The 24,244-nt window shown below is 56.0% G+C and overlaps 1 protein-coding gene across 7 annotated transcripts in view; it reads left to right on the top strand.

Moving 5' to 3' along the window:
- The window catches only part of PLEKHA6 (pleckstrin homology domain containing A6), a 143,570-nt gene extending 120,626 nt beyond the window's left edge, over window positions 1–22,944 (top strand). For all 7 annotated transcript variants that reach the window (XM_018060008.1, XM_018060007.1, XM_018060009.1 and 4 more), the window contains 14 exons: window positions 323–391; window positions 1,596–1,676; window positions 1,957–2,106; window positions 2,839–2,934; window positions 4,455–4,566; window positions 5,694–5,833; window positions 8,515–8,644; window positions 8,946–9,052; window positions 9,863–10,039; window positions 11,490–11,657; window positions 11,762–11,895; window positions 12,388–12,533; window positions 18,439–18,562; window positions 19,182–22,944. In XM_018060008.1, the coding sequence (XP_017915497.1) occupies window positions 323–391; window positions 1,596–1,676; window positions 1,957–2,106; window positions 2,839–2,934; window positions 4,455–4,566; window positions 5,694–5,833; window positions 8,515–8,644; window positions 8,946–9,052; window positions 9,863–10,039; window positions 11,490–11,657; window positions 11,762–11,895; window positions 12,388–12,533; window positions 18,439–18,554 (1,626 nt within the window). In that variant the 3' untranslated portion in view covers window positions 18,555–18,562; window positions 19,182–22,944. The remainder of the gene's footprint in view (window positions 1–322; window positions 392–1,595; window positions 1,677–1,956; window positions 2,107–2,838; window positions 2,935–4,454; window positions 4,567–5,693; window positions 5,834–8,514; window positions 8,645–8,945; window positions 9,053–9,862; window positions 10,040–11,489; window positions 11,658–11,761; window positions 11,896–12,387; window positions 12,534–18,438; window positions 18,563–19,181) is intronic.

The following is a 24,244-nucleotide window of genomic DNA, read 5'->3' as shown; positions in this document are numbered from 1 at the left end:
GGGCAGTCATTTTCAGACACTTCTGATGCTCCTTCCTTCTCCCAGGTCTTAGCTGAGACTTAACTGTTGTTCCCATGGTTGTTTCGCATGAGCTGTTTGGGAGCTACCCGGCGCTGGAGCCCCTCCAGAACCGCTGGGACGGGCTTTGGCCGGGCCGTCCCCTGCTCTCCAGCAGGCAGAGCGCCGCTCAGCTCGGGTTCTGGAGTGGATGCTGCCTGAGCTGGAAGGCTGTGGCCTGTGGCAGGAACAAGGCGGGGCCGTCAGCTCTCCCGTGCCCGAACACCCTGCCTCTGCCGCGGTAACCGGTCTCCCGTTCCTGCAGGTCCCTCCATACCCAGAAGTGTTCCAGGACAGCCTCCACACCTACAAGCTGAACGAGCAAGACACAGACGTAAGAGCAGCTTACTGTTCCCTCCGCCCCGCTGGCCCCACCGCAGACCCCTCGTTCTAGCTCTCCCCGTGGGGGCTTTTCCTGCGCCCCCTCTCATCCCCTGTAGCCCCTCACACATCTGGTCCCTGTCCCGTCTCCCTGCAGAGACAGTGCTCTCTGCCCGAGCCCCCTCAGCCCCTTCTCATCCTCACCGCTCACCCTACCTGGCATCGTGGCTGCGTGTTTTTCCACTGAGTATGAGGCCCTCTTGTCTATAGCAATGGCCCGTGCTTATTTCAGGCACGCAGACTTTGGTAGGAAGTAGCCCCAGGTGCCTGGAAAGAAGACTGAGGCCTGGTCCCTCCTCAGGGAGCTTCTGGGCAGCGGGAGGCCCAGTCTCAGCAGACCTGTCCTGAGGCCTGCAGTAGGGCAGGGCTGGGTGCCATGCTAGCTGGTGGGCCCAGGACACGAGCAGGTGGCATATGAGCCAATCTTGAAGTAAAGGACCCAGGGCACAAGACAGATTGGACAGGATTCTTGGTCCATAGAAGGGAGCCAAGGGGGTGTTTGAGGAGTGGCGTGAACACAGGTGTGGACACGGCAAGGCACACGTCTCCCCAGGAAACAAGTTTGGCCTCTCCTGCCTCTTCCCACTGGCTTTGTGTGGGTGGCGGATCTGCCCAGCAGGCAGGACACAGGCTCCGTGCAGGCCAGGACCAGACCTCAGAGGGACCCCAGCGTCAGCCGTCCAGAGACTCTGGAAGGAGGAGGGGAGGTCAGGGTCCCGTGGGCCTCGGGACCAGTGTGCATTGTTCACTGGTTTCACTAAGATTTGTTTGGAAACTGGCGTACCCCTCCGATCTGTACATACCTGGAGGCCTGGGAGGCGAGGCCGTGTTGTCTCCTCAGCCCCTTGTGAACTGGCACCTCCAAGAGGAGGGGCGAGCAGGAACTCGACATTCAGCTCTCAGCCCCCTCCCTGCTCAAGCTCACTCGCGTCCTCGGAGAATAAGTCCATCTCGTCCCCCAGCAGGTCTCTGGGGAGTGCCCCAAGGTGAAGACAACTCCCTGTTCCCAGGAGCTTCCAAGATTAGGGTGAAGGGCCAGGCTTCCTGGGCAGGGTGGTATCCAGAGGCCCAGTCCTGCTCATCCAGTTCCCAGATGCCCGTCAGGCCATGTCCTTGACTTCCTTCTCTCTCCCTCCCTTCCCCTTTGGGGACCCTAGAAGCTGCTGGGCAAGTTGTGTGAGCAGAACAAGGCGGTGCGGGAGCAGGAGCGGCTGGTGCAGCAGCTGCGAGCTGAGAAGGTGAGAGCCATGGGGTGGTCCTTAGCGGGCACACGGGGGCTGGCCCAGAGAAAGGGTAGGTGGCTCCTCCACCCTAACTCAGCTGGTGAAGCTTTGTCCCTCCCCAAACCTCTGTCTTGCCCTTCCTCAGCCCTGCTGAAGCTCCTCTGGGGATCTTGGCCAGTGTGAGGGAACCTCCGCTAAGCTGCCTGGCTGAACCCCTGTGCTCCAGCCCTTGCTGCTGAAAGCCCCAGCGAGGAGTTAACAGGGCTTCTCATAGCATTCCCCTGCCTTTCTTCAGGAGAGTCTGGAAAGTGCATTGATGGGGACCCACCAGGAACTGGAGATGTTTGGAAGCCAGCCCGCCTACCCAGAGAAACTGCTGCACAAGAAGGAGTCGCTGCAGAACCAGCTCATCAACATCCGGGTGGAGCTGTCTCAGGCGACCACGGTAACCCTGTGCTCCCACCCCTCCCAGCCTGGGCTCCCCTAGTCCTGCTCTCCCCGAGGGCAAGAGCAAGCTCTCTGGGAGGGGCGTAAACAAAGCCCTTACCACTGCCTTGAAAAATGGCAGCAAGCCTCCTCATCCCATCGAGTCTCCACCAGGGAGTTTGGCTTCTTTCCCACAAGCCACACCTGCACCAGGATTTGTTCATGACAAAGTGAAGTCGAGGGCCACTTACTTTCTTGGCTGCTTTAACAGCTTTGCTGCGCACCCCTTCTCTCCCCTCTCTGGAGACCACGCAACATGCCGCTCTGGCTGCTTCCTAGTAGGCACCGGGCGGGCCCTCCAACGCAGACAGCAGCAGCCAAAGCCCTGGAAAACTGAAGCCCAAAGGGAGGAAGGTGTCTGGCCTCCAGAGAGTGGACTCCTCTGGCTCTCCTTTAGTCTCTGTCACCCGACATGGGGAGAACAGAAGGGGCATAGGAGTGAGATCAGCTCCGTTCAGCCTGTATGGAGAGGACCCTGTTTTCTCCCTGTTTGGGCGTGCAGCAGGCTGAGCGGTTGCACCTCCTCTAAGGCCAGGGTTTGGCTGTCATCGGACTGTCTCAGCCCTGTGCCTTCTCCCGTCCCTCCGTGTCCTCTTCCCTGACCTGCCAGACCCCAGGTGCCCCGGCCCGAGGCAGGACGAAGAGGGGCGGTTTGGCACTTGTGGCTTCTCAGTGAGCCCTCCCCTTGCAGGCCCTGGCAAACAGCACCATGGAGTATGAGAGCCTGGAGGCAGAGGTCTCTGCCCTGCACGACGAGCTCTGGGAGCAGCTCAGCTTGGACCTCCAGGTGAAGGGGCTTCCGGGTAGGCGGGGCCCCTGTCCTCCTTTGGTCCAAGAGAGACCACAGTATCTTCCTTTCATGCTTTAGAGATTGCAGAGACTTAAAACCGGGAGGTCGTCCTGGAATGAAAGACAAGGTTCAGTTCCGTTCAGTCGCTCAGTCGTGTCCGACTCTTTGTGACCCCATGGACTGCAGCACGCTAGGCCTCCCAGTCCATCACCAACTCTTGGAGTTTACTCAAACTCATGTCCATCGAATCAGTGATGCCATCCAACCATCTCATCCTCTGTTGTCCCCTTCTCCTCCCGCCCTCAATCTTTCCCAGCATCGGGGTCTTTTCAGATGAGTCAGTTCTTCGCATCAGATGGCCAAAGTATTGGAGTTCAGGGCCTCTTAAAACAGACTCTGAGTTTCGGGGTGAAGAAAATGTGGGAACATTCTTTAGTTCTGTCAAATCATGAGGGACAAAGAGAAGTTGAAGCGTGGGAGACTTTAACAGACATACAGATGTAAACAATGGTGAGTTTTTAGATGAGAAAGAGGCCTTCCTTTCTGGGACGGGTCAGGAATGCCTGCTTGGAGGCAGGAGGATGGACACTCTGGGGGCATTGTATTTTCCTCCCGCTGTCTTCTCTCTCCCCAGGCTCCACTCCTTTAGCTTGCTTTGGAAGCCCTGGCTCTCTGAGGCAGTTAACACCCTGCTTTCCCCCTTTTTCCTCCTGGTAACAAAGCTTACCACCCAACCTTGCAGCTGTCTAGGTGGGTGAGGTGAGGGCCAGAGGCCCCACGCGCCACCATGTCCTGTGGGGAAGGCCTCAGTCCAACATGCACATTTTGGGAGATAGGAGAACATCGCGGTCAAGGCACTGGCTCTTGAGACAAGTAGACCCAGATTCAGATGGTGGCCATGCTGCTTACTGACGGATGGTCTTGGGCGTGAGCCTCTCCACCTCTGAAGTGGGGACAACTGCTATCCTTGCCTCAGAGAGGTGCTGTGCAGCTGCAGTGAGTTTGTGTGTGCAAAGCACTCAGCACAGCCCCTAGGACTGGTACGGGGTGCAGGGAATGCTAAATAAAGGGAGCTGTCATTTTTCAAAGCGTGGACACTGTAACTGAGTAGAATTCGTGGTAATTAGGCAGAAGTTGGGTGTGGGCATTACAGAAGGGCTATTTGGCTGTGAAAGAAGACAGGGAACCCAAAGCTCTTGCCCCTGGAAAGCAGGCCACCACCAAGTGTCCACCTAAAGGGGCAGCCACTCCAAGACCACCCTGAGCGCCCCTGGGTGGGGGTGTCAGAGGAACAGGTTCTCGCTCTTGGTTCTGAGGTCACAGGTTTACTTAAGAGGGCTCTTTGCTGTGATGACAGAGCCCTCTTCTTCTGCAGTTCTAGAAGCTGAAGAGACAGAAGCTGCCTGTGAGGAAGGCGTGTGCTGGAGGGATGCGTGTGCGCGCGTGAGCATGGGAATGCTCCCACCGGGACACTCCTTGGTAGCGACTTCCTTTGACCTGCTCTCTGGCCATTTCAGAATGAGGTGCTCAACCGGCAAATCCAGAAGGAGATCTGGAGGATCCAGGATGTAATGGAGGGGCTGAGGAAGAATAACCCGTCCCGGGGCACAGACACAGCCAAGCACAGAGGTGGGTGCTCTCTCCAGCAGCCTCCTGGGCTCCTGGCCTCAGCAGAAAAAGTGTTTCCAGTCTCCATCCTGCAGCTGCCAACTTGCACCTCTGCAGGCCCTCACACCGTGCTCAGAGCCAGCCCGGGCCTTCTCGGGGCTCCAGAAACGTCCCCCACCCAGAACAGACCAGATACACCAAAGAGGCTGCTGCCTTGATCCTCTTGATTCCTCCCTGGGACAGGTCAAAGAGCACAGCGCTTTCCTGGCCCTCAGTTCAGTTCAGTCACTCAGTTGTGTCCAACTCTTTGCAACCCCATGAACCGCAGCAGGCCAGGCCTTCCTGTCCATCACCAACTCCCGGAGTTTACCCAAACTCGTGTCCATTGAGTTGGTGATGCCATCCAACCATCTCATCCTCTGTCGTCTCCTTCTCCTCCCGCCATCAATCTTTCCCAGCATCAGGGTCTTTTCATATGAGTCAGCTCTTCACATCAGGTGGCCAAAGTACTGGAGCTTCAGCTTCAACATCAGTCCTTCCAATGAACATCCAGGACTGATCTCCTTTAGGATGGACTGGTTGGATCTCCTTGCAGTCCAAGGGACTCTCAAGAGTCTTCTCCAATACCACCGTTCAAAAGCATCAATTCTTCTGAGCTCAGCTTTCTTTATAGTCCAACTCTCACATCCATACATGACCGCTGGAAAAACCATAGCCTTGACTAGACGGACCTTTGACAAAGTAATGTCTCTGCTTTTTAATATGCTGTCTAGATTGGTCATAACTTTCCTTCCAAGGAGTAAGTGTCTTTTAATTTCATGGCTGCAGTCACCATCTGCAGTGATTTTGGAGCTGTGGGCTAACTGGTGATCTGAGACCACTAGCTTAGTATCTTCCTTCCTTCAGCCCAGGGACTTTGGTCTAGCTCTCTGGACCCTTGGAGGCAGTGATGTCATTTCCGTCCATTATCTTTTCCTGCCCAGCTTGCCTCTCGACAGCCAGCCTGTGACCCAGCCCCAGTCCCTTCAGCAGGCCAGGTGGCCCTGATGCCCTAAACCAACCCCTGCCTTCCCACCACAGAGCCCGGCCACACTCCAGGCCACACCCCTGCCCCTGTCCTCACCTCTCTCCCCTTCTGCTTCCCCAAGGAGGACTTGGCCCCTCGGGCACTTACAGCTCCAACAGCCCTGCCAGCCCTCTGAGCTCCGCCAGCCTCACCAGCCCACTGAGCCCCTTCTCCCTGGTGTCTGGCTCTCAGGGGTCCCCCACCAAGCCTGGCTTCAGTGAGGTAAGCAGAGGTCATGGGTAAGGTGGGCAGGGGAGGGAGGACCCAGTTCTCATTTGCTTGAAACTGTACAAATTCTGTGCTTATCTCCTCCCCAGAGGCCCCTAATGCTCTGTCTCTCTCGCTAAGATAGTCATTCTAACACCCAGTTTGTGAACTTCGCTCCAGATTTCTCCTTTACCTGCTCTCATCCCTAGCTGTCATTTTCAGTTGCCGTAGGTGGCAGTCTTCCTGAGCTCCGTGATGGTTAGCAAAGATACCAAACACTTAATAGAAATTTAAATCTGGGATTGTTTCAGGACGGGAGAGCTGAGAGTCAGTGTGGGAAGCATTTCCTGAGTCAGTGAATCAGCAAGTCTTTTCTGAGACTGGGCAAGGGATAGTATGAGGCCCTCTCAGAAAGATGCCTGTGGGACTTTACCCCAATCGCAGGGAACAGCCCCCCTCTGGAACGTGGTGGCGTGTGTCTCAATATTGAGCCACACAGTTCAGACCGCAGAAGCTCCAATGTTCCAAAGAGAAGGTGGAATCTAAACTGGGCCATGAAGCACTGGGGCAGGGAGAGGGGTGGGCGGAGGCCTTAGTCAGCAGAGATGGCAGAGCAGAGGGAGAAGGGGGGATGCGCCCAGAGTGCCGGGCGTGGTGATGAGCAGAGAGCTCTGAGGAACGCGCTGGGGCCTCAGTACAGGAGGCATCGCGGGCAGGCAGGGCTCGCCTGCAGGTGAGCCCACCCCGGCCCGGGTGGGAGTGAGGGGGTCCCGTCCCGGCTCGGGTGGGAGTGAGGGGTCCGCCCGCCCCGGCTCGGGTGGGAGTGAGGGGGTCCCGGCCCGCCCCGGCCCGGGTGAGAGTGAGGGGGTCCCGGCCCCAGCTCGGGTGGGAGTGAGGGGGTCCGGCCCGCCCCGGCCCGGGTGGGAGTGAGGGGGTCCCGGCCCGCCCCGGCCCGGGTGGGAGTGAGGGGGTCCCGGCCCACCCCGGCCCGGGTGGGAGTGAGGGGGTCCCGGCCCGCCCCGGCCCGGGTGGGAGTGAGGGGGTCCGGCCCGCCCCGGCCCGGGTGGGAGTGAGGGGGTCCGGCCCGCCCCGGCCCGGGTGGGAGTGAGGGGGTCCCGGCCCGCCCCGGCCCGGGTGAGAGTGAGGGGGTCCCGGCCCCAGCTCGGGTGGGAGTGTGGGGGTCCCGGCCCGCCCCGGCCCGGGTGAGAGTGAGGGGGTCCCGGCCCCGGCTCGGGTGGGAGTGAGGGGGTCCGCCCGCCCCGGCCCGGGTGGGAGTGAGGGGGTCCGCCCGCCCCGGCCTGGGTGGGAGTGGGGGTCCGCCCGCCCCGGCTCCCCCAGTGTGTCCGCCTCTGCTAACGTTCTCTTCTCTGCTCTCACAGCAGCTGCTCTCGCTCCTCCTAACGCTCTGGCTTCTCTCTGCCTCAGGAGCCCGGCCCGCCGCGGCCCCCCCTCCCCAAAGCCTACGTCCCCCTGGAGTCTCCTCCCACTGTGCCTCCACTCCCTAGCGAGAGCCGCTTCTGGCCGCACCCCAACTCCCCTTCCTGGCACTGCGGTGGTGAGACAGCCAGGGGTCAGGTACCCAGCGCCCTCGGGCCCCGAGGGCAGGGATGGAGGGAGCGGCCTGCAGGAGACCAGGTCACTGACCCTATTCCCGGGCTGGCTTTCCCGCAGCTCAGCGTTCCTGGCCTCTGTCTAGTCAGACTCTGGGATGAGCAGAGGGATGGCTGAGGCCCTCGTATGGGACCTCTTTCCCCTTTTGCTTCCTGTGGACAGCGGAAAACTGGTTGCTGCCCTGCCCCGTGGCAGCCCGTGGCTGAGGGTGGTGGGTTGGGGCCCGCTCCCTGCCAGCGTGACCGACGACAGAGACCCCGCGACGCCGCATCCCCAGCAGCGCCGTTCTGGTCTCTTCCTGCCTTGGTCCACCTCAGCCCCCATCCCCGCACGCTCTCCCTCTTCCGTTGCCTGTGTCTCTGGGCCTCACCAGCCCCCAGAATGTAAGGACACACACACTTTCTCCCCCGTTCTGGCTCCCTTCACCTGAATCGCTAGCCAAGGTTCAGGAGGAATGTGCAGTTAGGCTTGGAAGAGGTTGTGTGCTGAGCAGAAAGAGTCGTAAAACAGGCTCAGCCATTTACTGGTAATACGCACAGCCCTCGAGGGTCTGCCCGGTGCGGTGGGCAGGACAGGCATGGTTACCTCAGTTTTATAGACAAAAACAGGTGGTAGGACTCACCCAAGCTCTCCAGTTGGGCCAGAGTCACGCGGTTCTGGGAGTCCACAACCCCAATGCCCTTTTCCTTCCCACAAAACTCACCTGGTTTTCTTGTTGAAAAACCCGATGGAATCTGCAGAGATCTTTGGCTTTGTGGCCCCTTGCCCCCGTCGTTCCTCCTCTGGCTCACAGCAGGCCTGTACATTCCATGTCTGCCATGAGGGAATCTCTCTGATGAGCCTCAACTGGGGGCCTCTTGGAGGCCCTGAGCCCTCTTTCCACACGAGGGCCCCACGTTGGCATGGGGGGAGGCTCAAGCGCATCCTTGCCCGCTTGCCAGTGAGTGCACAGTCTCCCTGCTCCGTGTCTCTTTCAGAGGCTGGCACTCCAGCCATAGCAAAACAAAACATCACCACCAGGGCCCAGTTCTCCGAGGTTACTCTAGCACCGTCTGTCCATCCATCTTCTCATCCTTTCTCCCTAGCCCAAGGCAAGCTACGAGCAAAGCAAGAGAGACCCCCAGCAGACGTCCCCCCTGGACACCTCTAGAGACATCAGCCTTGTGTCCACCAGGCAAGAGGCTGAGGCAGAGAAGCAGGCAGCTCTCAACAAAGGTACCCCCTGCCCCGCTGCCCCCTAGAAGCGAGGCTTCGCACCAGAGGGGAGCCCAGAGAGGTGCTCACTCACACCCAAGGAAGCGCTTCCTCACCTGGGCCTCCACCTCTGCAGCTGGTGGGACCCAGCCCCTCTGAGAAGGGGCGGGACGAACCTCCCTGAGAAGGGGCGGGGCCGAGCCTCCCCGTGAAGGGGCGGGGCCGAGCCTCCCCGTGAAGGGGCGGGGCCGAGCCCCTCTGAGGAGCGGGCAGCCCTGTGTCCCGCTTTGTGGGACCCACTGGCCACTGTGTCTCCCTGCAGTGGGCATCGTACCCCCACGGACCAAGTCACCCACCGATGAAGAAGTGACTCCATCGAGGGTGGTGAGGAGGAGTGCCAACGGGCTCACCAATGGCCTCTCCTCCCGGGTGAGTGCACGCCCGCAGGCCCAGAGAGCTTGGCGGCCCAAGCTGGGCTGTGTGTCCTCCTGTCTGTCACAGTTCAGGAAGCCCGGAGCTAGAGGAGGAAGGTAGAACAAGACAGAAGAAGGGAAGTGGGGGAGTTCTTCAAGGAAACACGTCATGAGACGAGGAAGCTGTGCATAATCACGACTGAACAAAATTATTATAATGGGCTACTGATGAAACACAAACGCAAACGTCGATGGTCAGACGTACATGTGCTGGCCAGAGGCACTGTGTTAATTTCCTAGGAAGTTAGCAAAATGCCACGAATGTGGTGATTGAAAACAGAAGTTATTCCCTCACCGTTACAGAGGCCAGTGTCCAGAATCAAGGTGTCTGAAGGTGGGCTGCATGTGCAGGCTGAGGAAACACCCATTCCGTGCTTCCCGCCTGCCCCCTGGTTGTTGTGGGCAACATTTGGCTTGTAGACATGCCACCCCAATCTCTGCCCCACCTTCACGTCACCTTCTAGTCTATGTGTCTTCTTTTTCCTATTGCTTATAAAGGCACCCATTATTCAATTTAGAACACACCACAATTGAAAATGATCTCATCTTGGGCTCCGTAGCTTAATTACACCTGCAAAAACTCCATTTCCAAATAAGGTCACATGCACAGATACTGCGGTTAGGACTTAGATGTACCCTTCAGGGTTCGCTGTGTAACCCATTACAGGCAGGCTTCCCAGAGAAGGGAAATTTTAAGGGATCCAGGCAGATAAAAAGTCGGAGGGCAGGGGAGGGCACCAGTCCAAGCCCTGTCCTTCCCCCGCAGCAGGAGCGCCCCAAGAGTGCTGTGTTTCCTGGCGAGGGCAAGGCCAAAATGAGCGTGGAGGAGCAGATGGACCGCATGCGGCGGCGGCAGAGCGGCTCCACCAGGGACAAGCGGAGGAGTCTGCAGCTCCCAGCCAGCCCCGCCCCCGACCCCGGTGCCCGGCCTGCCTACAAAGTGGTAACGTCTTCCCGGCCCCACAGACTCAGCCTGGTGTCCGCTAGCACTGCCCACCGCCAGGCATGGTCAACCCGAGCCAGACGGGCCTGAGGGAGGAGGAGGTTTCAGCAAGGAGGGGCCAGGACGGACCCAAGCCAGGCAACTGGGAGACCTGGGAAAGCTTCTCCCACGCTGGGCAGAAGACATATTGCAGCAAGTGTTTGCCTCTTTTGTGTTTTGAGAAAAATAACTCACAAAAAGAAATGCCTTGATTATTTTAGTTGAAGTGAATTAGACAACATTCATTGAATAGAGAATAGTACAGAATCCACAACCTGGAAGTAGCCAGTTGTCCGTGTTTCTAGTTGTCCGTGTTTCTAGAGCATGTCCTGTGTGCTTAACATTGGGCTGGGGGCGGCTGAAGGTCACCATCATAGGACACCGACACATGGTGCAGTACAGGTCACAGGCCCTTTCGTCTCGTTTAGTCGTTTCAAGGACATGGGACTAGGAAGTGTTACCCCCACTGCTGTGGTTCAGTCACTAGGTCGTGTCAGACTTTTTACGACCCCGTGGACCGCAGCACACCAGCCTTCCCCATCCTTCACTATCTCTTGGAGCTTGCTCAGATGTATGTCCATTGAGATGCTGATGCTAATTAACTGTCTCATCCTCTGTCACCCCCTTCTTTTGCCTATAATCTTTCCCAGCATCATGATCCTTTCCAATGAGTTGGCTCTTCAAATGAAGTGGTCAAAAGTATTGGAGCTTAAGCATCAGTGCTTCCAGTGAATATTCAGGGTTGATTTCCTTTAGGATTGACTGATTGGATCTCCTTGCAGTCCAACGGACTCTCAAGAGTCTTCAGCACCACAATTCGAAAGCATCAATTCTTTGCTCTCAGCCTTCTTTATGGTCCCACTCTCACATCCATACATGACCACTGGAGAAACCATGCTTTGACTAGACGGGCTTTGTCCCCATTTTAGAGACGGGGGAAAAAGTCATGAGAAATTAAGGCGCTCTGGGCCACACAACTCCTAAGTGCAGAGCTAAGAATAGCCCAAACTATGCGCCTAACTTCTCTTTCCACTAAATTTCAGAAAAGAAAACTCATGACCCATAAATCCTGCCCTTCTTTCATGTGATAAGGCTAGTGATCCATGTAAGACACACTGATTCTGTTACTCAAAATATATGGTGCAGGATGTGAACACAGGTGAGGCAGGCGGAGAGAGACAGCAATGACAGGCGACAGTGGTGAAGTGTCTCCTCTGCGCCCTTGTGGGTGAGCAGGCTTTGGACAAGCACGGAAGGAGGGTAGCTTTGCAGTGGACACAGTGGGCCCAGTGGGGTGGTGGCCAGGTCAGCCGTGCTGGGCAGGGCTGGTGAGGACCTCGGCATGGTCGGGGCTGCCTGGAGGCAGCGGGACAGAGGCCCCGTGCGGTCCTGACTCTGCCGCCCACCCCAGGTGCGCCGCCACCGCAGCATCCACGAGGTAGACATCTCCAACCTGGAGGCGGCGCTGCGAGCCGAGGAGCCCGGCGGGCAGGCCTACGAGACTCCACGGGAGGAGATCGCCCGGCTCCGCAAGATGGAGCTGGAGCCCCAGCATTATGACGTGGATATCAACAAGGAGGTGAGCAGCAGCGTCCTGCAAGGGCAGCGCGGGGTGGGGCTGGGGGGCGGGGAGGTGGGGGGGCTGTAGAAGGGCGTGGAGGCGGTGACCACGTTTCTCCACAGCTCTCCACCCCGGACAAAGTCCTCATCCCTGAGCGATACATTGACCTGGAGCCCGACACGCCCCTGAGCCCGGAGGAGCTGAAGGAGAAGCAGAAGAAGGTGGAGAGGATCAAGACGCTCATTGCCAAGTCCAGGTAACAGGCCTCCGGTGAGCTTCTGCCTCCTCCGCCCACCCTGGCACCCAGGACATCGAGGGCGCTGGTGCTGCTGAATCCAGTGCCCGGACACATGTGGTTGGCTCTCCCAAGCCTCCCACCATGGAAGAAGTGGTTTGAGGCGGCAGCCTGGGCCGAGACACGTGGCCGGGTCGGTGCCGCATCCCGCGGCGCCGCAGAGACCTCCTGGGCTCATGTGTGTGCTCTCATCAAGACAAACGGATGAGTTGCCCTCTGCTGACTTCTCTTCCCCACCGAGGCTGCCCTGAGTGTTCTCTTAAACCTTCTAGTTCGTTTTGAAATGTTGTAGGCAGGGGTCCTGACATGCGATTTGCCAGGGTCCTGCTCACCCCGGGGGACAGGCTTGCGTACTCACAGGCCCCCGGACCCCCACCACCCTCAGCCCGCAGGTCCCCCAGGCCAGCCAGGCCATGCTGCCCGCTCCATGTCTGTGTGTCTGTGCCTCTCCAGCATGCAGAGCGTGGTGCCCGTCGGCGAGGGGGACTTTGTGGACGTGCCCCAGGACTCGGAGAGCCAGCTGCAGGAGCAGGAGAAGAGGATTGAGATCTCCTGCGCCCTGGCGACCGAGGCCTCCCGCAGAGGACGCATGCTGTCTGGTGAGAGGGGCTGGGCCTCGCTCTGCCAGGGAGACCGGCTGCCCAGGAGTAGGGGAGGCAGCGTGGCAGGGGCTAGCATAGAGCCAGGGCCGTGTTCCTTGAGGTCAGGATGTGCGCTTATTGGGCACCAGGGACTGTGCTAGGCTCACGGGGTGCGAAGGGACCAGAGGAGCTGACATCTGGGGGCTCAGAGTCACGATGACCCGCCTCGCTGCTGGTTGGCGGAATGGCCAGAGGCCGTGTGGGGAGCGTAGGGAGCCGCCGAACCTATGCAGCTCCAGGAAAGGCCCAGAGAAGGGGTGATGATTGAGCTTGATGGGGAGATATACACGTGTGTGCCAGAGTGTAGCGGAGTGAGGGCCAGTGTTCCAGGGCATTCTCCAACTGCCCATTCGTGCTGCAGGCAAATGGCAGGAATACAAAGGGATGATGGTACAAGTAGACAAGAGAGTCACCACCTTGGCTGTTGACCCAAACCACTTTGCTGCTAAGAAAAGATGAGTGTCAGGAGCTGACTTCACACTGACACAAAGGCTAGTGGGTCTTAGTGGACACTACGGGGTTGTAGCCAGTAAAATTAACTTCTCTTCCGCCTGAAGGGAAGCACCCTGGAAAAGAGGAGAATGTAATTGGGAAGAATGGAAGAGACTCTGTGAATGGGAGGCTTTGTGGTGGAGTAAGTTGGTCAAGTCATGAAGTCTTGGAGACAGAATATTTCCTCTTCCTCAACACTAAAGGTGCTTCGGATGGAGAGGGGGAAGGCTGCAAAGGCCAGTCAAGACGAATGCCCTAGATGGATGCCAGGCTTGTGATGACATTAGTCGTGCTGGCCACAGCTCTAAAGCCCTGGGTGCGTGTCAGCTCAGGATCATGGCTGGACGCACAGAGGAAGGAAAGGCTTTTCATGTCAGGGACACAGGGTTTCAGTCCTGGCTCTTTTCTGCATCTGTAAAATTTAAATCAAGATGCCTGTCTCGTGGTGTGAGGATGGAAACAAGGTGTGCTGAGCACGTGGCCCCGTGCCTGGCACCCAGTAGCTGCTCAGCGAATGCCCCCTGCTGTAGGAACAGTAGCCCTAGTTCTGGGGGTCATATTAGCTGAAATAGCAGCAGCTAACGTAGAAGCAGGAGCCTTTGGTGGTTTTTCTAGCTATTTTAAATATGGGTATTTTCAGAAACCAAAGGGTTTTGAGATACAGCAAAAGGGATCTAAGTAAGCTTTTAAGGAAGAACCTATTAGCAGTTGGGGTATAAATGGACTTTAGAATGGGTGGCCAGGGAACGTCCTTGGAGATCTTTCAGAAACAAGCTTTCCGTGGCAGGAGAGGAGAGCAAGAGAAGTGACAGGCTTCAGAGAGCCCCAGCCTGCAGCCAAACGGCAGCAGAACCAGTTCGGCTACAAGGAAGCTTCTGTTAACCGCCCTGTAGTTTAGCTACAGAATGAACCGGAACCTTCCAAAGATCAAATTCCACACGCTCTGGGCAAAAGGCAACTTCCCTGTTTCAAGAGTTAGAACAGACTGGAGCTATTAAAACTTCCCTCTGCCCCTCCCCAGCCCCTGGCTTTCCCTGCTACCGGCTCCCCTACCGAAGGCGTTGTGAAAATAAAACTCACCCCGGCTTTTCAGATTCTCCCTTGATACACATGGGCTTACATTCCAGAGTCTGTGTGTGGAAAGCAAATGGTCACCCTGCTTTTGCCAAAACCCAACTATTTAAAACATGGCTGTGGCCCGGCCAGACCTCAGACTTACCCTGTGCCCACTGCCTCGGCCTGTGGCTCATGTTCCCAGAGCCCAGCTCTGCCAGGCATGGCCGTCGCGGTGTGGGAGAGGGTGCCCGTGGGCTGGTACAGTGGGCAGGGGGTACGGCAGTCGCTGTGTGGGAGAGGGTGCCTGTGGGCTGGTGCAGCGGGCAGGGGGTGGCCTGGTGCCGAGGCGGGCGGCAAGCGTATAGCCGTTGCTGGTGTCCCTGGCGTGCAGTTACACGGAAGATGTGGCAATACTGGGCTTGTCCATGTGGCGTGATGTCATTGCCAGTGTCTGTACTGGGTAATGGTTGTAGGTACACATGTACGTGTGTATGTTCACGGTATGTGATGTATGCGTGGAGGGAATGTTTGCAAATATAGGAGTGTGTCTGTGTGTGCAAAACGTCTATGGGTGTTGTGCAGAGACCCATTATTTATCAGCACAGGTGGTGTTTGGGAAACTGTTGCTGTGAGTGTACAATATGTAGGTGGAGGTGGTGCTTAAAAATGCGTGTGATGGGCTTTCTTTGCAGGGTGATGGATGATCAAGGCTATTTGTGTATATGTTGTGCACAGTGTGTGTATGGACCTTTTGTGAAAACGCACCGACGTGTGCAGGGTGGAGAGAGCACAGCCTCGTGACCGTGAATACGTGTGACTGATTATTTGCACGTGCAGGTGGGGTAGTACCTGTGAACACACAACTGGAGTAGCACATTGTACGGTGCCTGTCTGCTACGTATATGAACGTATTTTGATGGACGCATTCATAATCCGTTTAGTGTTTCTCCAATTTCTTAAAGAGGTTGTATCTAACATAATTAATCTTTCTTGTTCTCACTCATTTAGTGTCATTATGCATGTGCGTGTGCTAAGTCACTTCAGTTGTGTCTAACTCTTTGCGCCCCCGTGGATTGCAGCCCACCAGGCTCCTCTGTCCCTGGGGATTCTCCAGGCAAGAATACTGGAGTGGGTTGCCATGCCCTCCTCCAGAGGATCTTCCCAACCCGGGGTCGAACCAGCATCTCCTGTATTGGCGGGAGGGTTCTTTACCACTAGACTATCATTATAAATGTCCTTATTTTGCTGACCTCTGTGGAAGAGATGCCCTTGGGGTCTCTAATCTGTACAGATCTATTTGTGGCCCTGCTAAATGTTCCCAGACTGTGAAGGTTTTAAAGTTAATATTTCTCCTTTTCACAGAAGCTGTTCTCGCCTTCAGTTGTGCCTCAGTGGGCCTCTCAATTCCTCTTTCTCTCTCCCTCTCCTAATTTTCCTGTTTCTAATCTCTCATGGGCTAGAAGCCCAGCAAGTCAACACCTATCTTCAGTTCAGTCACTCAGTCGTGTCTGACTCCCCGTGACCCCATGAATCGCAGCACACCAGGCCTCCTTGTCCATCATCAACCCCCGGAGCTCACTCAGACTCACGTCCATCGAGTCAGTGATGCCATCCAGCTATCTCATCCTCTGTCGTCCCCTTCTCCTCCTGCCCCCGATCCCTCCCAGCATCAAAGTCTTTTCCAATGAGTCAACTCTTCGCATGAGGTGGCCAAAGTACTGGAGCTTCAGCTTTAGCATCATTCCTTCCAAAGAACACCCAGGATTGACCTCCTTTAGAATAGACTGGTTGGATCTCCTGGCAGTTCAAGGGACTCTCAAGAGTCTCCTCCAACACCACAATTCAAAAGCATCAATTCTTCGGCGCTCAGCTTTCTTCACAGTCCAACTCTCACATCCATACGTGACCACTGGAAAAACCATAGCCTTGACTAGACGGACCTTAGACAGCAAAGTAATGTCTCTGCTTTTGTAATTATGTTGAAATAAGAGTATCTGGAAACAGTTAGAACTGGACGTGGAACAACAGACTGGTTCCAAATAGGAAAAGGAGTACGTCAAGGCTGTATATTGTCACCCTGCTTATTTAACTTCTATGCAGAGTACACCATGAGAAACGCTGGACTGGAAGAAACACAAGCTGGAATCAAGATTGCTGGAAGAAATATCAATAACCTCAGATATGCAGATGACCCCACCCTTATGGCAGTAGGTGAAGAGGAGCTAAAAAGCCTCTTGATGAAAGTGAAAGTGGAGAGTGAAAAAGTTGGCTTAAAGCTCAACATTCAGAAAACGAAGATCATGGCATCCAGTCCCATCATTTCATGGGAAATAGATGGGGAAACAGTGGAAACAGTGTCAGACTTTATTTTTCTGGGCTCCAAAATCACTGTAGATGGTGACTACAGCCATGAAATTAAAAGACAGTTGCTCCTTGAAAGAAAAGTTATGACCAACCTAGATAGCATATTCAAAAGCAGAGACATTACTTTGCCGACTAAGGTCCGTCTAGTCAAGGCTATGATTTTTCCAGTGGTCATGTATGGATGTGAGAGTTGGACTGTGAAGAAGGCTGAGTGCCGAAGAATTGATGCTTTTGAACTGTGGTGTTGGAGAAGACTCTTGAGAGTCCCTTGGACTGCAAGGAGATCCAACCAGTCCATTCTGAAGGAGATCAACCCTGGGATTTCTTTGGAAGGAATGATGCTAAAGCTGAAGCTCCAGTACTTTGGCCACCTCGTGTGAAGAGTTGACTCATTGGAAAAGACTCTGATGCTGGGAGGGATTGGGGGCAGGAGAAGGGGACGACCCAGGATGAGATGGCTGGATGGCATCACAGACTCGATGGACGTGAGTCTGCGTGAACTCCAGGAGATGGTGATGGACAGGGGGGCCTGGCGTGCTGCAATTCATGGGGTCACAAAGAGTCGGACACGACTGAGCGACTGAACTGAACTGAAGAGTATCTGGACTCCAAGGAACTCTTCGGGGAATAAATTATAAGAGCTTTGTTGCATGTACATTGTAACATCTATTTGGCTTCCTGAAGATCTTCCTTGCTTAGGTTTTGGTTCTTTGACTCTTAGGAATTGAAGTTACCAGACAACTAACCATTGGATCTGTGATACGGGTGTGCGCACGGATGTGTGCTTCAAAGGTGTTTGTGGTTGTATTTGTATGAGAAGTGACAAGTGTGTTGGGTTGTGTACAAGGCCAGGTTCAGTCATGCCCATACACACACATGAGTTGTGTGCACTGAGTAGAAAGGTGTGGTGTTGCTGGACCCATGCGGACTGGATCGCTTCCTGTCAGGGAGAGCGCTGTGTCTTCTGCGTGTTTGTGGGCATGCACAGATGAGCCGCGGTCCTGCGGAGGCCCTTTCTCCTGTGCAGAGGCCAGGGAAGGTGATGAGGGCCCAGGTAGGGTGGGAGCAAGGGTCTGGGAAGTCCGGTGCCAGGGTCCCTCTCTGGGGGGAGACAGTGTGACCCTGGCCCAGGTCTGGTTCTGCTCTGAGCCTGAGTGAGGCTCCCACAGCCATACCAAGGGAGCATGGGGGCCTAGAGACTTGCAGAGCCTGTTCCTGACACTACGACTCCTCCTCCCTTGTCCTTCCCTTTGCTGTTCTCAGCGTGGAAAAGAATGAAGATAGAGTAAAATCTCATTAATTTAAATGTCACCTCTTTCGGGCTTAAATGATCTGTTTAGAGGTGGATTGAAGTTGGCCTTTCCTGGATGGATGAAATGAGATCTCAAGTGACAGTGGGGAATCGCTTTTGAACCCTCCAGCTGAAGCTAACAGACTGGTCTGAAGCTCATCAGGAGCCTCTGTCCTCGTGGGCTGATAAACACTGGGATCACTCCGCTCTGAGCCATTGAATGAGGGCCTGGTGATTGGGATCAGTGTGATTTTACTGCAGTGTTAATCATGGTCATGATATTGCTGCCTCTGAAGGTGCCGCCCCTCACCCTGTCCACAGTCGTGGGGGGGTGTGAGCATCTCCCCGCTGCACACATGGAAGAGGAGCTCTAGGCTCAGAGGGGCCAGCCTCGCCCCCCCGTCACCCTGCTTCTCAGCAGAGCTTGGATGCGGCCAGGTCTCCCCTGGGTCCCGTGCTCTCCTCCATGGCGACCCTGGAACCAGCTCCGCTCAGCTTGAACAGATGCCCAAGCTCAGCGCTCCTCCCTGCTTGCCTCCTGCCTTGCTCGCTGCGTGGAGGAGGGCCTCGCTTGCTCTGGGCACCGGCCTCCTGCCTCCGCCTGACCCCCCACCCCTCCCCGCAGCCCGTATTCACCGCCCTGTTCATTTCTGTTTCCAGTGCAATGTGCCACCCCAAGCCCTCCCACCTCCCCTGCCTCCCCGGCTCCACCAGCCAACCCCCTACCGTCTGAACCCCCGCGGGGCGCCGACAGCAGCCATGTCATGCGGGTCTGAGCTCTGACGTAAGCACTTTTCTACCGTATTTCATCCAGCCCCGGGCGCGGGACCCCTGCCCTTCCCCGGCCAGCCGCCTGCACCCTCCATCCTGCCCGCCATTGCTTCTCCCGCGCCGGCGCGCCTCGCCGCTCTTCCCCTCCGTCCATCCATCCTGCGCGGTGCTGGGCTGGAGCCGGCTGGCAGGGCTGCTCCCAGGAAGCTGCCGGTCCAGTGGCTTTGCATCTCCAGGAGCAGACGGGACAGAGGCCGCTCCTGTCCGCTGTCAGAGGGCTGCCCCAGCTCCCCACCCCTGCACCTCCTGTTGGCCTGCAAGCCTGCCATCTGTTCCCTGCCTCAGAAGCCCCTAAAAGCTGCTTCTCCCAGATCTTATCTCTCCCAGATGGTGCCCAGGTCTTCTGTAAATTAAAGTGTCCCCGGACAGCTCTAGGCAAAGGCTGTGTCCCTTCCCCCTAGCACACAGCCCCTCAGTATCAGGCAGCTGAACAAGAACTGACTTCTGTTCCTTTGTCCCCCTCTCTCAGGGTTGAGGGGTAGTTTTTGCAGGAGAGACTTCTTTCTGGGTGGGTGGGCTGGAGGGCCCACCCCCCTGTGCAGTGCCTTCTCACCTGCGTCTCTCTCCTCCAGTGCAAGCCCTGGCTGAAGCCAACGCTGCGAAGCTCCAGAGAGCCACGTTCTGAAGCCCACCTCTGCCCTGCTGCCCACCCTGGCCCTCTGCCCCTGCGCTCCGGTGGGAATGCCGCAGGGAGCCAGGCCAGGGGCTGGGGTCGCCGCCAACAGCAGCACAGACACTGTGGCGTCCACACCACCGGGGCTCCGGCCCGAGATCCTCGCGACTAGACGGCCGCCCTAGGCCGGGGCCTCAGGTGGCAGGGTGAGGAGCGCCATCCTGTCTGCTGCCCTCGGCACAGGGAGCCTCGCTCTGGCCCTGGCTGGGGTTGTGACAGCCCTGCTGGAACATTCCTTAGTGGAGAAGACGCCCTGGTGGGGAATGCACCCTGGGCCCTCTTAGGTTAGGACTCGTCTCTCGATGCCAAGAGCGGGGCCTGCCGTCATCCCCTTCCATCAGCCCCGCCCTGCTGTCCAGCGGTGCCCAGGGTCTTGGCACATCCTTGTTTACTGGGTGCTCCTTTGGGGTCCAGTGGAGATTGACCACCTACCTGAGCCAAAGACAAGCTGACGAGAGATGGGAGAGGCTCCTCGGCTCCCAGAGGGGAGCGCTGGCTGTGGGTGGGAAGCGGCAGGTGTGTGCAGCGTCTGAGGGCAGGTTGAGAAGGGGCGGCGGAGAGATGGGGAGAGGTCTCGGGAGGGCAAGAGGAAAGGGAACGGCAGGGCTTGTGCGCGAGGAGGAGGGGGAGGACGGAGGTGAGAAGGGAATCGGGTTGGTCTCCCCGGGGTGGAGCCTCAGGTTAGTGCCAGGCACAGCGCCAGGTGTCAGCTCAGCTCTCCCCACCTTGTGCCGGGATCGGGGGCTGCAAGCTCCAGGACCCCCGCGGAGCCCGCTGCTGGAGGGTGGAGGTGTGTGCTGAGGGTCCGGGGAGCGCGGGCTGGGGACAGCTCCTCCTGGGTCTGGGCCTGACCTCGGCCTCCCCATCCTGGGGTTAGGAGCAGAGAAAAGGACCTGTCTTGGTCCTGCTGGAAAACCAGAAAGTGTGGGGTGGTCAGGGTGTGGAGCGTGTGGTCAGCCACGGGGCCTTTCCCTAAACATTTCTGTGACACTATCTCATCTCCTTCCCCCTGGAATGTGCTGTGGGCCAGCTGAACGTGTGCCCCAGGAGAGCAGATGTGGCCTGAACCTGGTAGGCCAGATTCTGGAGCCCTACTCTCAATCCCAGGCGTCCTACATGGGGATAAGTTGAAGCTGTTGAGCGTCTCCCTTCTCGTGTGGCTCGTTCACACCCTGCGTAGCCGGGGACCAGTGGCGGAGAGACAGGAGCCAAGCCTGTTGTCCCCCTGCTCCACCACCTTCTGATGCATGTAGCCGGAGAGGATGGAGGAGCTAGAGTGAAACCCCTGGCCCCTAGACCTTCTCTTTGCCAGGGTTGCTTCCCCGAGACTTCAACCTGACCTCCAACGACCCTGGGAACGAGCAATTCCTCTCCCCTCCTTCGTGGCTGGGACGGTTATGGTTCATATGCAAGTAAAGCTAACAATTCACTCAACAAATATTTACTGAGCACCTTTTATGTACCAGGCACTGTTCTAGGTGCTTAGGACATTCCCGTGTTTCTGAGGGTTTACAGACGGGAGGATTCGCTCGCCCTCACATCTAGCAGGCTTTTGTAAACGTGACCCCTGGCTGCACCTCCCATCTTCAGCACAGCTCAAGCACCCCAAACTTGTCCTTTCTCCCCCATAGACTGGCAGGTGGGATCAGCTCCCAGGTAACCCTCTCTCCCTTCTCTGTCTTCTCCCACGCCTTGTCCATCCATAAAATGCAGATTTTTGGGGTCCTCCCATGCCTTCCCCTTTCTTTGTGTCTTTTTTTTAAGCGATATTTTTAGAAATACATGTGAAATACCAAGGATTAATGTCTGCCCCTCTGCGACCTCTCCTTCAGCTCTTTTTCATAAAGCTGGCTCTTTATGTTGCTTTACATGCCTTAATATATGTTTTGTGAAGATTTATCATTTTACAGATGTGTATATAATATATATATTGGTTTGGACATCTGATCCTTTCCTGAAACTCCTGGCCAGGCCCGTTTTCTCTCCTTTCCTTTCCACAGCATTCCAAGCATACTGCGGCCATACCCCATGCCTTTTGATCCAAAGAGGGGGAGAGGAGTTATTTTAAGACAGATACTATTTTACGTTTTTGTTATAAAAGCAAATCTATTTTCAAAATGTGCAATGTCTGAATGGAATTGGCAGACGATGTGAGGGACGGTGGGGGGGGGGCTGCCTCTAGGTCCAGCCCCCCACCTTTCCATCCTCCTCAGCAGCCTCCTCCTTCCCATTCCCAGTCTGCCAAGGGCTGGTCCCCAGAGCTCAGCCGGAGAGGATCTTGCCAGGGCAGGACATTCTCTTGCAGTCCTGGTCTAAGGATTTGATTACACTGTCAACTTTTGATGACTCTCTAGGGTTATTGAATGTGAACCTTCTTGAAGGAAATGTTTACAGCTGTGTGCACAGAAGCAGACACTTGCAGGCATACACGCCCCAGATGTGCTCCTGGACCACCACCTTTATCACCCTGCTGGAATATGCCAAACAGCACTGAGAATGTCTGTCTATCGTTTGATGGACCCAGGATATGGTGCAACGGCCAGTGGAAACAGTTTGACATCTCTGGTCCTTCGGGACAGACACATTCAAGTTCCTTGGACTTCTCACATTCCTCTTCACTTGGTCCCTCTCTGGTCTGGGTGACATTTACGGCACCTGCCTCCCTCTGTGACCTTTCTTCTGGGGCCCGTTGTTAAGGGGATGGTACCCCAGTCTGGCATCCAGACTGTGAAGTCAGCCCTGAGGGTCCGAAGGACAAGGTGCATCTCAGCCTTGCCCAGGACTTTCCTGCTGCTGGGGCCCTGAGCTAAGCCAGCTCAGCCTTCCTAACTGCTTAGTGACTACTGAAGTGGGCAAGGGGCTCTTGCTTTGCAAAGATTTGGGCAGAATGGAAGTCTTTTGTCCAGATCTGGAATCAAAGGTTTTGGAACCTAGCACAGAGCTCCTGGCCAGCCTTAGAAGCCTGGCCTCCCACTTTGACCTTTGCTGGCACCCTATTCCCAGCCTAAAGCATCTTGCTAGGAATGAAGGGGGCCTGGCTGGGGGCCCAGAGCTAAGTAACCCACCTGGGGAAAGCCCTGGTTACTAACCTGGGGCCTTCCCAATTAACACATTACCTCCCTCAACAATAACCAGGAGGCTGTAATCAAGTACTAATGTCACTTTAGAGATTTTCTGAGGTTGAAGGCTGTGCGTACTTGCTCACCTGCATCGGTGAGAGGGATGCTCTTGGAGCAGGGCTGACTATAGCAAGACAGAAGTAATTCCCTTCCCTTTAGGCAGCCCCTCACCTGGCAGCTCTTAAATCTAAGGAAAATATGAAATATACGTATATATACATATATCTATTTATGCACATATTGGGGCCAATTTGATTTGCTAGTATTAGACAATAAACTATACAAGGAAATTGATGATCTTGGTGTCTTTATTTAGTATAAAAGTGACCTTAGAAGAGTTCAGGTTAGATAAACAGTGACTCTGTCAGGGCTCTGTAACAGCCCCTCCCCAGGGAGGGGCCATCCCGACTGACAGGTGAGAGCTTGCTTCCTTCTCAGCAACATTCTTTTTGTAGATACAGGTCCTGAAGCACTGAGTGAACTCTGCATTTGTATCTTGCAAGTTTGTATAAACCCAATCCAGGAAATAAACGGTTTGTACAAGTGGCGTGTTTCTGGCACTGCGTGTCCATGTCTGCTGTGCCTGGCCTTGGGGTCCATGACAGAAAGGGCGAGGAGGCCTGGGCTAGGCCTTCCCTAAGGGACCACCCGCTCCCCCTAAGCCGTGGGCTGCCCCCCTTGGCCTCCCTCCCGGGCAGGAATCCCAGAATTCTCAGAAGGATGGGACCTCCCCACAGACTGGGGCTGATGGTTTGTGGTCAACACCACTGTCATCTTTTTGATCCACGTGATCCCAGATCAAGACTTGTCCCAAGAACCTGAACAATGGGAGTATCAGATGCTTTAGGCCCTGGAACCTTCCACTGAAGTCAGGGTGAGGGTTGGTATCAGAAAGGCTGCCTGAATTCATCTAGCTTCAGAGATTTGGAGCCACATTTCCTGGCAGGTACTCAGTGCTTATCCTTGATTGACACTCAGTGTGAAGGACTTCAGCAGAGCTGCTCAATTTGAAATCTGTTTGTGAGGAGTGAGAATCAAGAATTAAGAAATTCTTAATTAAGAAGCAGGTGGAGAGTGAACATGAACCCAGGACAGCAGCAGGCTTTGCTGGGCTTCCGCAGGATATCTGGGGAGAGAAGGTGGCATTCATGGTTCAAGAAAGAGGATATAGGAAGGCAAGCCTGATTAGCCTTGTTCTATCGGCTGGTTTTGAATTCTGGACACCGCTTCTCATCCCTAAAGGGCTAGTAGCATGTATATTAATGACTGGATTTTGGATTTTGCGACATCCCAAGAGAGTTATAAACCTTAATGTCCTTTGTGATGCAAGAACTGGGACCAGATGCAGGCTCACCCAGAAGCCTGTAGAGCTGGAGGAGGCGTCCTGGAGAAATGGTCCACGTGCCGGACCTGCTCCTCTGTCCGCAGCTCCCGGTCCAGGCCAGAGCCAGGGGCTTGGAGAGGAGGTGGAGTGTGATGGCCCGGCTTCCCTCTAGGCGGAATGCTCACAGGCCCTGACTGCTCCACCCTCTGGCCCAGATCAGTCCTTCCATCAAGCCAAGCTAGGGGTGCAAAAGGGGTCGGTAGTCAGGAACCAGACATGAAAAAGCAGCTTGGAGAAGGCCCTTTAAGGAGCAGACTTTGTAACTGCATGGGCATGTCTTTATTCTTGATGAGAGGCATGCTGGGGCCAGGCAAGCAGCCAGACTTCAGACCCTGCTGCTGCAGGGAACGGGGGCCATGCCACACACCCCCTTATCCCCAAGCCTCCAGTGCAGACCTGGCTCACCCCACTGCGAGACTGGTGCTCAATTCCTGGCCCCGCACCTTGCTAGCTGCATAA

The sequence above is a fragment of the Capra hircus genome, chromosome 16, assembly GCF_001704415.2.
Source record: "Capra hircus breed San Clemente chromosome 16, ASM170441v1, whole genome shotgun sequence".
Taxonomy (NCBI): Eukaryota; Metazoa; Chordata; class Mammalia; order Artiodactyla; family Bovidae; genus Capra; species Capra hircus.
Note: the sequence above shows the minus strand (reverse complement) of the source record. Positions and strands in the feature narration are given on the sequence as shown.